Source organism: Canis aureus, chromosome 29 (assembly GCF_053574225.1).
Source record: "Canis aureus isolate CA01 chromosome 29, VMU_Caureus_v.1.0, whole genome shotgun sequence".
Taxonomy (NCBI): Eukaryota; Metazoa; Chordata; class Mammalia; order Carnivora; family Canidae; genus Canis; species Canis aureus.
Window position 1 is genome coordinate 20,458,869 of NC_135639.1, and position 16,251 is coordinate 20,475,119.

Sequence of the window (16,251 nt, forward strand, 5' to 3'; positions counted from 1 at the left end):
AAACTGGAACAGGAAGAAATAGAAAACCTGAACAGGCCAATAACCAGGGTGGAAATTGAAGCAGTCATCAAAAACCTCCCAAGACACAAAAGTCCAGGGCTAGATGGCTTCCCAGGGGAATTCTATCAAACGTTTAAAGAAGAAACCATACCTATTCTACTAAAGCTGTTCGGAAAGATAGAAGGAGATGGAATACTTACAAACTCGTTCTATGGGGCCAGCATCACCTTAATTCCAAAACTAGACAAAGACCCCACCAAAAAGGAGAATTATAGACCAATATCCCTGATGAACACAGATGCAAAAATTCTCAACAAGATACTAACCAATAGGATCCAACAATACATTAAGAATATTATTCACCATGACCAAGTGGGATTTATCCCCGTGATGCAAGGCTGGTTCAACACTCGTAAAGCAATCAATGTGATTGATCATATCAGCAAGAGAAAAAACAAGAGCCATATGAACATCTCAATAGATGAAGAGAAAGCATTTGACAAAATACAGCATCCATTCCTGATCAAAACTCTTCAGAGTGTAGGGATAGAGGGAACATTCCTCAGCATCTTAAAAGCCATCTATGAAAAGCCCATAGCAAATATCATTCTCAATGAGGAAGCACTGGGAGCCTTTCCCCTAAGATCAGGAACAAGACAGGGATGTCCACTCTCACCACTGCTATTCAACATAGTACTAGAAGTCCTAGCCTCAGCAATCAGACAACAAAAAGACATTAAAGGCATTCGAATTGGCAAAGAAGAATCAAAATCTCCCTCTTCGCAGATGACATGATACTCTACATAGAAAACCCAAAAGACTCCACCCTAAGATTGCTAGAACTCATACAGCAATTTGGCAGCGTGGCAGGATACAAAATCAATGCTCAGAAATCAGTGGCATTTCTATACACTAACAATGAGACTGAAGAAAGAGAAATTAAGGAGTCAATCCCATTTACAATTGCACCCAAAAGCATAAGATACCTAGGAATAAACCTAACCAAAGAGGTAAAGGATCTATACCCTCAAAACTATAGAACACTTCTGAAAGAAATTGAGGAAGACACAAAGAGATGGAAAAATATTCCATGTTTATGGATTGGAAGAATTAATATTGTGAAAATGTCAGTGTTACCCGGGGCAATTTACACGTTTACTGCAATCCCTATCAAAATACCATGGACTTTCTTCAGAGAGTTGGAACAAATTATTTTAGGATTTGTGTGGAATCAGAAAAGACCCCGAATAGCCAGGGGAATTTTAAAAAAGAAAACCATATCTGCGGGCATCACAATGCCAGATTTCAGGTTGTACTACAAAGCTGTGGTCATCAAGACAGTGTGGTACTGGCACAAAAACGGACACATAGATCAATGGAACAGAATAGAGAATCCAGAAGTGGACCCTCAACTTTATGATCAACTAATATTCAACAAAGCAGGAAAGACTATCCACTGGAAAAAAAGACAGTCTCTTCAATAAATGGTGCTGGGAAAACTGGACTTCCACATGCAGAAGAATGAAACTAGACCATTCTCTTACACCATACACAAAGATAAACTCAAAATGGATGAAAGATCTAAATGTGAGACTAGATTCCATCAAAATCCTAGAGGAGAACACAGGCAACACCCTTCTTGAACTTGGCCACAGCAACTTCTTGCAAGATACATCCATGAAGGCAAGAGAAACAAAAGCAAAAATGCATTATTGGAACTTACTCAAGATAAGAAGCTTCCTCACAGCAAAAGAAACAGACAACAAAACTAAAAGACAACCTACAGAATGGGAGAAGATATTTGCAAATGAGAGATCAGAGAAGGGGCTATTATCCAAGATCTATAAAGAACTTATTCAACTCAACAGCAAAGAAACAAACAATCCAATCATGAAATGGGCAAAAACACGAACAGAAATTTCACCAAAGAGACATAGACATGGCCAACAAGCACATGAGAAAATGCTCCGCATCACTGGCCATCAGGGAAATACAAATCAAAACCACAATGTGATACCACCTCACACCAGTGAGAATGGGGAAAATTAAGAAGGCAGGAAACAACCAATGTTGGAGAGGATGTGGAGAAAGGGGAACCCTCTTGCACTGTTGGTGGGAATGTGAACTGGTGCAACCACTTTGGAAAACTGTGTGGAGGTTCCTCAGAGTTAAAAATAGACCTGCCCTATGACCCAGAAATTGCACTGCTGGGAATTTACCTCAAATATACAGATGCAGTGAAATGCCAGGACACCTGCACCCTGATGTTTATAGCAATGTCCACAATAGCCAAACTGTGGAAGGAGCCTCAGTGTCCATCGAAAGATGAATGGATAAAGAAGATGTGGTTTATGTATACAATGGAATATTCCTCAGCCATTAGAAATGACAAATACCCACCATTTGCTTCGACGTAGATGGAACTGGAGGGTATTATGCTGAGTGAAATCAGTGAATTGAAGAAGGACGAACATGATATGGTCTCATTCATCTGGGGAATATAAAAAATATTGAAAGGGAGTAAAGGGGAAAGGAGAGAAAATGAGTCGGAAATATCAGAGAGGGAGACAGAACATGAGAGACTCCTAACTCTGGAAAACGAACAAGGGGTGGTGGAAAGGGAGGTGGGCGGGTGTTGGTGGTGACTGGGTTATGGGCACTGAGGGGGGCACTTGATGGGATGAGCATTATGCTATATGTTGGCAAACTGAACTCCAATAAAAAAAGAGAGAAAAAAAAACATCATGAATCAACTTGAGAAAATAAACCAAAAAATACGAAGGCTTCATGTAATAGTGAGGTAATAGGACTTTTCCCCTCTTTTTAATGGGTGTACATATTATCCACTCACACATTATTATTAAACAATACTCTGTGTGTGTGTGGTGTGTTTGTAAGGGAAACAGAACTCAAACTTGTGAGAAATATTGATAAATATTTTTAGTTAACCATTATTATTTTTACTGATTTGAATATCTGTCTGGCAAGAGTCTGTATCTCCTGCATATTGCCAGATGATTCTCTATTAGGTGTTATATCTAATTAGACCTCATTAGTATAGATTGTGATTTTTGTCCTTATTTGATACACAGACCCTAATTTACAGGTAAACTAAAAAAGCATTTTATAACCCTCTGTTATGTCTCATAGCATTTAAATATCCTTTATTTCTGCAAAAGGCCAAACACTGCAACCATTGTGTCTGAGATAAGAGAGACTTGAACCTCCTGTAACAGACCACACTGCCCCTCATTTATAATGAGCCTGCTCTTCCTATAGCACCTCATGCCAAGATATCTTTTCTCTAGTTCTGAGCATAGCAATGATTAAGTGGTCACCATGTGATCAAGGGATTGGAAGTGGCAATTTCTCAGGAGTTCTTTCCTCACTTTTATTTTAAGTTTGAGTTTCTTTTTATCAAATAGTTAATAATTATAAAAAAGCTCTTCCAATAGAACTTTCTGGGATTTCTAGAAATATTGAATATCTGCACTGTCCAATATGGCAGCCACTAGTTACAAGTGACCACTGAGCAGCTGAAGTGTGACTAGTACAACTGAGGAAATAAAAATTTAATTTAATTTAATTTAATTTAATTTAATTTAATTTAATTTAATAATTCAATTCAATTTAATTTAAATTCAAATGTAAACAGCTCCTTGAGGCTAGTGACTCCTGTATTGAACAGCGCAGTTTTACATCTCAGAGCTGGAATTTGCAATTCACCTTGTAGACATTAGGGAGTAGAGCCTGTTCTCTGCCCCCAAACTGGTCAATCAAGCAGTATGCTCTTTGAGGACAAGTCTACCTTATATTTCTGTCCATATTTGCAATTTCTTCAATATGAAATGTTCTTAGGAAGTTCTACTTGTAAGTAGATGGAGTGAATGTACTTTTCCTTATTCTTCCTGCCAAGTACAATTAAAAACTCTTCTTTTGTTCTTTATCAGCCTGATAAAGATGATAGACCAGTAGACAAATAATTACAATACTCTCTGATAAATAAAACCCACTGGCACATGCCATTTTATATGCATGATACTAGTAAATATTCCTTATAATTATTGATAAGACTTTACTGCTACCTCTACCTGAAGAGATCTGTGAATATCTAATGAGATTGTCCATGAGCTGAAACTTGGAGTAAGAGAATTTATCAAGTGGACATTTCTCACAGAGGGAACAGCATGTGCAAAGACCTGGTAGCATTAAGTAGTTTGTAGAATTGCACTTTGATTGAACATCATACAAGGCTATGATTTGTCAAAGGTAATGAAATTGCTTCAGCAGCAGAGCTTTGAATCAAGGACAGTTTTCTTTCCACATCATCTCTCTCACCAATTGCAAGTATCCAGGCCCTTTTATTCCTGAAAGGAATGATGCTTGACCAATTTGCTCCAAATGGGTGCTCAAAACATATTATATTTATTATTCTTGATTTTGAGCCACATATCTTTGGGTGCACCACATTAGCAAATTGCATAAGATCATAAAATTATATCAAATGCAATTGAAACCAAAACATACAAATGAGGTCTGGGATTCAGATACTATAGTGTGTCTTTATCTTTAATATCCTTTATGATTCCCTGGAAGCTGTGGTAGATTGATTTTTGTAACTTGATTTTCTTTGGCCACTTTTCTTCCCTTCCCTCCTCTGTCTTATCCTCAATTTCAAGTGAGGGAGACCAACCCTCTTGCTGTAATCTGAACTTGTGCAAACTAAGCCAGGGCCAAGGTCATGAAGGACAAAGGATTTATAATTACACTTAAACCATTTCCCTAGTGGGCCCAGATCGGATTTTTGCAGATTAAGTTTCAAGTACCAATTAGCTTAGCAACTTAGTTCTTTTATTGGCCCCCCTTCCTGCCCTCTACTTCCCAGAATCTGGCTTGAAAACTGCAATTCTGGCCAGGGCAGATTCTCATTCCAGCAGGTCTGATAGCTTCCATACTCTTGGGTGGAAATACTACTGTCTGTCACTGATTCTCATAGAAACAGGGACAGTCTAGTTGAAAGTGAAAGCTACCAAACTTGTTTTGAAGCTTCTTTAAAAAGTAAATGGCTCAATAATTTTTAACCCAGTTATTCACACTTGCAGGTGTATCAGTCTAATCAGATTGTTTTACTGTATAGCTGTGTTTCTCAGACATTAATGAACATCAGTTTCACCTGGTGATTGGGCTCTCTCAGAGGGTCTAATTCAATAGGTCTCAATTGGAGCCTAAAGATCTGCATTTCTAAAAAATTCGTGGACACTGATGAAAAAAACTACACTATGACAACCACTGCACTAACTCTCATCTGATTACATGGAGAAGTGAATGACTAGTAGTGATAGCTCTTCCTGGATGCATTTGGAGAATGAAAGCTTCACAGGGAGGAGGTAGAGCAAAGGGGGTTAGAGAAGACCTAGATCAAACTTGCTCCCTGGTGACAAGCAAAATCTAAATGGGTAGTCACTGTGGAAGTAAGTGGAAAGTAAAGGTCAATTGCTGTTGATCTATTTGGAAAATTTCATCGACTGAAGGACTGTGTGCCAGTTATTGAATTCACTCTTTTTGACTGCTCTATGAGAGTGGATTTGAGTCCTCTAAACGTTGTCCCTTTGCCAGCTAGCATTGAAGCTTTTTCTGTAGAGGGCACTGAGAGACACTTCTGGACAGAAGGTGTTTTGCATTCTGGTTCCAGTGTGCCTGCTTGGCAGGATTCTGCAGAATTCATGATTTTCTAGCACTAGGCTCCTACATTGCATGGCAGCAAGCAGCACCCAGGTGCCCGCAGTTTACTGGCACCCCCTCAGACAGTTTTCCTAGCCCTCTCCCCATGAACAGCTTTCCTTAGCCCCCTAGTGGGCAGATTCCCAGCAAGTTTTATTGATGGAGAACCACAGTGACTCCTCTACTATTCTGTGAGCTACCACTGTGTCCTGTCGGCAAAGCCCAGATCTTATTTCTGGGTGATCCCTGGCAGTGGGGGATACTCTTCTTTGTGGTTAGTAGGAGTTTCTAATAAGTACTGTACCTGTGTTCCTCATAGTTTTCTTTACTTCTTATTAGTCAATTCCCTGTCATTGTTAACAATCTTTTTATTAAATTTTCCCTGCTCAAGTTACTATGTGGTTTCTCTGTCCTGATTGGATCCAGACTGACACCGGTGAGGAAGACATGTTCTTGCTAGCTGTGCTGTTCACCTTACCTTTTCATCTTCAGAAACTCAGAGGCTTTTGGGGGTAGACTCCACCTTTCCTTGCTAGCATTTTTGTCCTTGTGTATATTCCTGCTCTACTAGCTGAATCAGTGTCCAAATGCATATTTCAGTGACCTCTATTTCAGGTCCAGGAGTTGTAACGTTGTACCTGTCAATATATTTGTTTCTGGAATGTAGCTTCTAGCCTTTTCCACTTCCATTTCATAGAAGTCCCATTTTTTGCAACCCTGGGTCCCCAGAATTTGAATACAGAACATTTGCTGAGTTCTCATTTTGTGCAAGGCACTGAGCTAAAATTTTATATGCGTTATTTTATTGAATTGGATCTATACAAATACCACATAGAAAGATATTCTTTTCATTTTATAGATGTGGAAACCACATTTTAAAGTGGAGAAGTAATCTGCTCAAGTTATTACAAAATTTAAAAGACAGAGCCCACTATCCCCAAAAGGCTGACTCTTTCCCATCTGTGTTTTTGGGTATGGAGTCTATCATCCTGTCAATGCAGTCCCTATTTCCAAAGTAAGGGTTAGTGTGTGTATTTGTAAGGACATTTGTAAGTACGTGTGTGTGTCGTCCAGATGCAAACATGCATGGGTATCTTAGAATAAAGAAGAGATGATTTCACTCTAAGGAATTTAGCTTCTGATTATAATATGAAATTTCTTTAAAATCATATGAGTATCTCTTAAAAGCAGTACATCAAGATCTGTCCTTTGGCCCTCACCAGGGAAGAAATGACCTGTCATTTCAATCTTTAACAGGAAAATATATACCTAGCCTGAAGTTTGTGAAAAGTGTTTTTTTAGTGGGCAAGAGTGATGGCTTATTATAATTAATTCTTTCCTCAAGGCCATACCTCTAAAAATAAGAGACAAAGAGTATTAAGGGGAATGTAGTTACAATCAGAGGAGGATATGCATATTTGGTAGCACCTCTTTACTTAACATACCTGCTTCTTTCACAGTTCCTGACTTCTCCACTAGTCAAAGCAGAGGGCTCATTGTTTGCAGGATCCTGATGAATAATTCATTAGCATTCCATCATTTCATGACCTGGAATAAGGCTTGTGGCAGGTGAGGAATACTGGATCTTTTTGGTTATCTTTTTCTTTTCTTTTAAGATTTATTTATCTTAGAGAGAAAGCACCAGCAGGGGAAGAGAGAAAGAGAGAATATCAAGCAGACTCTCCACTGAGCATGGAGCTCGAAATGGGGCTTCATCTCATGACCCTGAGATCATGACTTGTGCGGAAATCAAGAGTAGAGCACTTAACTGACTGAGCCACTGAGGTGCCCCAGTTTTCTTGAAATTAAGTAATGCTTTTAATGGTTTTTATTTATCTGATGTGTGGATCAGAGGGAAGGAAATTAATTAATGATTATGGACTTTTGGATCACAAGAAGGCTTAGTAAAACTTGGTTTTACAATTTATGAGTTAAAAGAGTATTATGTGGGCTCTACTTTTTGAGCTTCAGTTTCCTCATCTGTAGCATAGAAATAGTAACTCATTATTTTTTAGGAATAATTAAGTGGAATAAGTATAGAAAGTATTCCCGGCTTAGAGTCAAACTCTAATGAACAGACTCTGACATATAAATAATAATCCTCTCCATTTATTTATGCCTTTACATTTGCAAAGCACATTCACATTACATCATTTCATCTTCATGACTACCCCTTCACTAGGCAGATATTCTTTTTTTTTTTTTTTTAAGAGAGAGAGACTCTGGATGGAAGGAGACATGAGGGAGACGAGGGAGAGGGAGAGAGAATCCCAAGCAGGCTCCCTGCTAAACACAGTGCCCATGTGAAATCTCACAACCCTGAGATCACGACCTGAGCCAAAGTCAAGAGTCAGTTGCTTAACTGCTTAACATTGCGCCCCCTTAGGCACCCCTAGGCAGATATTCTTATCTCTACTTGCTCCTATGATTTGTAAATAGAATGGATGATTTATCTAGATTTGTTATCCAGAGTTTTTGATCTACTAGATAGAGAAGATAGATATTCCCTCAGGCCTATGAGATGCAGTAGAGCTACTCAAATTTATTCATGTGACAAAGTACCTATAGAATACCTTGAGGGCTAAATAAATTATCCTAGTGCCTAACATTAATAGATTATAGGTTATAGCAGTTATTGAAGTTAAACATTTATGAAAGAAAAATATATAACTGCAAATAATTCAATCTGTTGTTCTAATTTCTTAATGAACATTGGGGAAAATGCATACTTTTTTCCATTTTAAGATACCTTGGTCAAGTTCCTGTAAGAATAGCATTTTGAAACCTCCTTATGTAAGGCAAGGTCACACTGGTAGAAGTCACCTGTTGTCAGGAGATCTATTTCTTTTATGAAGAGGAAGGGAGAGATTGAAAGCCACTGTGGTAGTCACTTGGTCTATTCATAAGTATATTCTTATCCTGTTTGACACATTGCGATAGTACTTTCCTTCCTCCTCTAAAATGGGTATAGCTATGTGACTTGCTTTAGTCAGTGAAATAGAAGTGATATGTAATGACCAAGTGTTCATAATTGCCTATTGCTTACCTACTAATTAGCTTGACCAAACTTTAGTCAGACTCCTTTCCTTCCCATAGACCCCTAAACTGTGGCTTGGTTCAGCAACCAATAAGATGCAGAATATAGCTTTCCATCCTTCCGCCCTTTAACAACTCATTCTGAGAATCAGCCCATCACAGACAGGAACATTTTTCTCTTGAACCACTGCAATCATGCTGTTTTCTAGTCTTCATTGATTGCTGCCTTTCCCAAAACATTCCTGCCAGACTTACTCAACTCTTCCTATAAAAGAAAAGCCTTTTTCTGCTTAGTTTTGAGACACTTACAGATCCTGAGGTTGGAGCAGAGAATGCTCTATTGCAATAGTTATCTTGACAAAAGTCTGTCCTTAATTAAGTTTTGATTTGTTTTTTGTTTGGCAGAAGTTTTAAGTGTTGAGGAATGATAAAATGTAAGTGATAATTAATCCTTTTGTGGCACTTCATTATTTTTACTGATGTGACTCCATATAAAATATGTGGTGTGTGTGCATGTGTGTGTGTGTTTTGAGAGAAATATATTGAAAAACATAGAAAGAGAGATAAATAGAAAGCATGAACATGTCTTATATGTCTTGGTACTTTCATTTTCAACGGAAAAATAATAGCAATATTTATTGGGCATTTACTACACTGAGCTGCTGAAAAGGCATCATCCCATTAAATTCTGACCAAAGCTCTATGAGGCATGTCGCAGAGATATCTCCATCTCTCACAGATCTCAAGAAACTAAGACTTAGAATATTTATGTTTATTTACCAAATTTTCACAATTAGTGAGTTGCAAAGCTGTCTGACAATAAAATTCATGCTTTTAATACTTACACCACATTACTTTTCTCTGATTCTCTGTGTCATATTTATTACTAAATTTATTGAGTTTTTTTTAAAAAATCTTATTCTATTTAATAAGAATGGATTGAATTAGATGTATATATAGGACTGGTTTAGACACAGGGGAGATGAAAAAGATGAATGCACCTCAATGTTTTTAAGGGGTTTGCAGTTTGAAGAGAAGATGAGGTATAAGTAAATATCTCTAAAATGAGGAACATTATAAATGTCATAGACCAAGGATACACAAAAGACTATGGGAGTCCAGAAGAGGGAAGAATTCTTTCAGGTACTGGAGAAAAATCTTTTAACTCTGCTTTTACACTGCATAGGATCTGCAGAGATGAAAGAAGACAACAGTATAATCATGAAATGGAGACTCCATGAAGAACCTTCAATAGAGTATTTAGAAATTGGGTTTGATCCATAAGATTGTCATTGAAAATGAACTCAGGGTAGCTTATAAAATTTAATTTATAGTTGTATGATAGTTAAAATACTTGTGAAGATGAAATGAGCTGGTTCTGGAGAGATGACAAGAAATTAAGTACATTGTAAAGAATACCATGTTCCCTCAATGTCCCATGGGATGACTAAATTAAATAGCTGTGGCAGATCCAAATCCCTGATGACATTTTTGACATTCTCCTGCTAGCTATGTTTAATACACAGATACAGAATTTAGCATCTCTGGACAGTATACAGAAAGGAAAATGGCCTTTGTAGTGTATGATTTAAAATATGACTTCACCTCAGCTTAGCCGCCATGTGCATTTGACACCCCACACACCTGGGTTTCTCTTGGGGAGGGCATTTATATTACTTGCATCTTATAGAAACCAACCAGGTCTGGTTATAGATTCTACTAAGAATCTATAGTTCTCCAGGATGCAAAGTAAGAGAATCTGATGTCACCATGAAAATGAGGTATATTTTAAAGAGGATAGTACTTTTTTTTTTTAAGATTTTATTCATTTATTCGAGAGAGAGAGAGAGAGAGAGAGAGAGAGGCAGAGACACAGGCAGAGGGAGAAGCAGGCTCCATGCAGGGAGCCCGATGCAAGACTCGATCCCAGGACTCTAGGATCACACCCCAGGCCGAAGGCAGGCGCCAAACCTGATCCCATCAGGGATCCCAGAAGTTAGTACTTTTGACTCATTGCTTTGAATATACTTTGATAGCAATTCCTTGCTGGGGGCATGTCTAAAGTACAGGCTGAGAACTGCCAGTGAAGCCACTGGTGGCCTTTTTCTTTGATGGAAGTGCTACCTGTTGGTGTCCCAATTGTGTTACTTATTTTCATCTCTTCTCTAGTGACCCTTCTTTGACCTTACAAACATTTTAGTGCTTTAAGTCTAAAAAGGGAGACTGTATGTTAGTGGATGTGATTTCTCTTACCAGTTCCTGACCAATATCAGTGAGACTCTGAGCTCAGGATTCCTGGTTAAAAGTCCCAAGCCACTTCTTACCAGAGTGAGCTATATATTTACTGTTATTTGAGGCAGTGATGAGGATAAATGGGCTTTGGAGTCAGGTACATAGGCTGTGTTCAACTTAATAGCTGAATATCTATGTTTGGCAGTCAGTATATAGATGAGTTGGTTGGTTGATGTTCTAAAAAAGTGGATATAGTGCAGTAAAGATGATCACTTTGGTTGTGAGAACCAAATTCTTATATTCCTTTTATTTGTACTTTGAACATCTATCCACTAGACCTCCTCTAGGCTCTTTGAGCCATGAGTGTCTTCAGTTAAACCACAGAGCCCAAAGTCAAGTGGGTAGTTCAGGAGGGAGGAAAAAGCATTTTTGACAAGTCCTTGGAATCCAAGTCTCTGGAGGAATTCAACTGATACGTAAATTTTCATACGTGAAATCTGAGTGCTAATACTCTGATCCACCAGCCTGATTGCTTATGGCATTCACAGGACAATGCTCCAAGCCTTGGAGACATTGGTTTTCTTGACTATACAGGAGTTTAGTTGTTGAATAAACCTTATGAATCTTGGATAAAAGTTAATGCTGCTTCCAGTGTACATTGAATATCTCTGTTCAAAGGGTTAAAATGTTTCTTTCCCAAAGTGACTGACAGCTGTGAGGGAGCATCTGCAGAATTTCTTTGGGATCCAAATGGAGATCCAGTGTCTGCTTAATGGTTCTGTTCTGAGTTTGATTTCACCCTGTACTTGTCCTTGTTAGATATAGCAGTAAGGAACATCTTTGAAAAGTGCAGGTGGAAGATTCAAAGAACATATTTTTTGCATATCAGCATGTAGGCCACGAAATTTGGGGTCAATAGCACTCAGCTTTAGAAACACATGACAGGCTCTCCTGGCTTCTGGATGCTGGCTGGGCTACATGTTGAGTGCTCTAGGAAAAGAAATGTTGAAAGCTAAGAAGGGAACACCAGCAAAGTTCTGGAAAGAGGACAGAAAGACAGCATGTAATTTCAGAGCTCTTCTAACTCTGTGACTTATTCTTTTCTTACGGGCTATTTACAGAGCTGAGAACTGGAAAGAGATCTGTCACCAAGTCACTTAAATGAAAGCATCCATTACAATAAGCACAACTCTAATTGGCTGTTTCCACTTTTCATAATTTCTCTAAGTCTTCCTAAACATTTTCTTTTTTTCTCATTACAATTCAAGATGCCAGCTGCTTAAATTTCAGTGTTGCCTCTGCTTGGTTAAACTCATCAGTTTCTGTCAAAGTTTCCTTAACTGACAAAATGTAAGACAATTTACCCATCCCAGCCTAATTTATACCTTGCTGGATCTGATCAAAGGGGAAGAATAAACACAAGCATTGTTGATGTGCCATACAATTAGCAGTGAGCTGGGCTATCAATAGTACCTACAGATTTTTCCTAAGATACATATTAAATACCTATCCAGAATCTGGTCTGCCTCCTGAGGGACCAGGGAGAGGAGACATCATTTACTAAACTTCCTGAAAGGTATTCAATGGGCTATTACTGTGAAATAAGACAATATATTATTTTTTTTATTGCTTTGGGAGATATTTAAATATTTAACTATCAAAACTTTTAATATGCTTATGTGTAATGAGAATTTATTTATTCATTTATTCATTTAATTTATTTATACATACATGCACACATACAACAGAAATCTTTGTTCCCCCAAACTATCCCTGAGGACCAGTCTTCTGGTGTGCCCTTTTGGAAAAAGCTGATTTAAACAGCTCGTTTTCATTGCAGTTTACTGATTAACAAATCAGGTGGGAAAATGATCCTCTCCTTTGGAGAGTGACATCATGAAAGGCCCTCACCTAATTGTAATAGTTGCTCCTTGTTGTCAGGATAAATATCTTGTAGCAGATACAGTTAGTTGCCCTCCCGTGGGCATTCTTTGATCTGATTTATTCTATCTTGCTAATAAACCATGCTTTTGGAGGGTAATAGAGGAGTAATTGAACTCTTATGAACTTTACCACATATTCACTGTCTCAACTTCCTTTGTACTTGAGGGTGACTTAGTAACCCAATTTTGGACAATGAAAGAAAAAGGGACATCAAGTGGGGTGAAGGGATAGGATTCTAGAGTTTCCTGATTGGGAAAGAAATGAAGGGATAACTCTTTACTTGATTTTATTTAGTGTTAGTGCCAAAAGTGTTTGTTTTGGCATTTGCTCGTAGATTTGTTGTTGTGATAATTGCAGTCTGTATTTCTATTTAGGAATAAATCTTTAGCCTTGAAAGTGTTGGGGGATATGATAGCCATCTTTTGTTGGAGAACAAACAGTTCTACCAATGAAAATCAATACTTAAAAGATAGAAGAACAGAAAGACACAAAGAACTTGATTTTCTGAAAACATTGTTTAGCCATTGCCCTGATGGTGGACCTGCCAACTTCCAGATTTCTTAGTAGGTAAACAATGGATGATGTTATGATTTCAGTCACTGATAGGCAGGTATACTGGTTTCATATTGCTGCTGTAACAGATTACTATACATTTAGTGTCTTAAAATGACACAAACTTATTATCTTATAGCTTTGGAGGTCAGAAGTCTGAAAAATATCTCAAGGGGCTAAAATCAAAGTGTTCGCAAAGCTGTGTTTCTACTGGAGGCTCCAATGAAGAAACTTATAGAGGTTATCTTCACATTCATTGGTCCTGAAAACCAGAAGCATAGCATATTTTCTCCTCTTTAACTTCTGCTTCCACCCCTACATTTCTCTCTCTCTGACTTTTACCCTCCTTACTCCCTCTTATGAGGACCCTTGTGATTACATTGGGTCTATATGGATATTCCAGGAAAATTTTCCCTTCTCAAGATCTTTACTTATCTAAAAACTTCCTTTTGTCATAAAAGATAATATATTCACATGTTCTTTAAATTAGGTTGTGAACATCCTCGGGGGGGCCATTAGTCTACCCTCCACAGCATTTGTACACTCTAACTGATACATACTTTAAGTTCTTTTCTGTCTAATATGTGACACTTTACCTTGCTGTCTTTTTCCAAAACTGCACTTCAGATTGTGCATACTTCAAGGGAAGAAAGGTTCTCTCTAATGTTTTGAACAGCATCTGAACATATCTTTTTACTGATAACAGAAAAACTTTGCTTGTTTGCTCTAAGCTTTTTGTCTAATTACCTATTTACCACATTTCTACCAACTTTTCAAAATATTAAGATTGTTTATTAATGAAATTGCAAATTATTTTTTCACACATTTTAAAGTTTTGATTAATATTACTTTGATCTTGAGTCTGTAAGTGATGACGTGAGACTCTCCTTTCCTTTCTTAGTCTCTCAGATACTTGGTCTGCTATAATGTCACTTACACTATTCAATAAACTTTCACTTCCTCCTGGCTCTCATTTGATTTCTATCCTGTGGAAGCCAAGGCTCTCTTAGATGGTCTTGCAGGATCCCGCTGGGTCCTCAGACCTGGTCTGCCTACATCATAGTAGATAGCATTTCTTGTCATTATCATAAATTTTGAGAAGTTAATAAACACAAAAATAGCAACTATATGATTGTGAGATTTATAGCTATTTTTGTTATGCTACTCATTAGGAAAACTTAATTGAGATGCATGGGCAGACTTGATTGTATCAGATTCTTTATGAAATAGATTATAACATCATAGTAATCATGATGATGATAATAATGAGGAAGTGGATAAGGAGGACCTGAAAGAGGAAGAAACTATCTCTGAACTTGTGGCAGATATTCTATTAACTGCATGTAGAATCATATATATTGTGTAATTTCCTTCCCTCATCTCTCCTATTTTCTTTTTATTTAATATTTATTAACTTTATGTATTAAACTCTACTCAAGGTGCTGTAGAGAAAGCGTATTACAAAGAAATACATATCCTGACAACAGAAGCTTGATGTTAAGCTCAACAGAAGAAAGAATGCTCTCAAATTTTGTGTATTTTAATAATAAACAGAAAAATTATTTGGAACTATAGAATATATTTCAGAATTACAATCCTAGAATATATTATAGAATTACAGAATTACAATTATAGAATATATTATAGAATTATAGAATTATAATTATAGAATATTGATAAATAGAAAAAGGAGTCACTCAAGCTTCAAAGTATGAACCTGAGTATTATTCAATGTATAAGTGGAAGACTGAGTTCCTACTAGTCTACTTCCAATGGCAATAGTTTTACTGGTTGTAATCATGTAATTACATTACATATAATGTAATTTTATGTCTTTGGTGGATATTTGTCAATTTTTTTGTATAGATTTTGTTTATTCATGAGAGAGAGAGAGAGAGAAAGAGAGAGAGAGGCAGAGACACAGGCAGAGGGAGAAGCGGGCTCCATGCAGGGATCCTGAGGTGAGACTCCATCCAGGGTCTCCAGGATCACGCCGCCCTGGGTGGAAGGCGACGCTAAACTGCTGAGCTACCTGGGCTGCCCTATGCTGCTCTTTTAAATGAATATCATATTAAAAAAAAACTCCATGATGCTATATTTTTCTGACCATAATTTAGAATTAATGTATGATATTCAGTTATGTCAACATTACAGATGCAGCTGTTATCTTATTGTTAGAAAAGCAACTCACAATCATATAGTTGCTATTTTTGTGTTTATGACTTCTCAAAATTTAAGATAATTACAAGAAATGTAATCTACTATGATGTAGGCAGGCCAGGGGTGAGAAACCAGCAGGGTCCTGCAGGACCACCCAAGAGTGTCCTTGAGTCCTTGGATTCCACAGGATAGAAATCAAATCAGATCCAGGAGGAAGTGAAAGTTTACTTATTTTTTAAAGATTTTATTTATTTATTCGTGAGAGACACACAGAGAGAGGCAGAGACATAGGCAGAGGGAGAAGCAGGCTCCCTACCAGGACCCTGATGCAGGACTCCATCCGAGGACCCCAGGATCATGACCTGAGCCAAAGGCAGACACTCAACCACTGAACCACCCAGGTGACCTGGAAGTGAAAGTTTATTGAATAGTGTAAGTGACATTTAGCAGACAGAGTATCTGGGAGACTGAGAAAGAAAAGGAGAGTCTCGTTATCACTTGGGAATAGGGGTTTATATTGGGAAGGGGTCCAGGGTATGTGTTTCTTCAGGAGTCCATGTTAGTGTCTGATCAAAGGTGAATGACAGGTGACTAATAGGTGTTATT

General features: G+C 37.7%; 1 protein-coding gene across 16 annotated transcripts in view; it reads left to right on the forward strand.

Annotated features, from left to right (window-relative positions):
• LOC144301131 (uncharacterized) overlaps positions 1-16,251 on the forward strand; it is a 71,570-nt gene that overhangs the window by 12,686 nt on the left and 42,633 nt on the right. For 8 of the 16 annotated variants that reach the window (XR_013367857.1, XM_077877691.1, XM_077877688.1 and 5 more), the window contains exons 4-5: positions 6,113-6,157; positions 7,182-7,290. Coding sequence is in view for 10 of the 16 variants with exons in the window: in XM_077877691.1 (XP_077733817.1) it covers positions 6,113-6,157; positions 7,182-7,290 (154 nt within the window). In the remaining 6 variants the exon portion in view is untranslated. Of the gene's footprint in view, positions 1-6,112; positions 6,158-7,181; positions 7,291-9,943; positions 10,541-16,251 lie in introns of those variants that run through there. The other 8 variants (XR_013367858.1, XR_013367862.1, XR_013367860.1 and 5 more) reach the window with 3 other exon arrangements.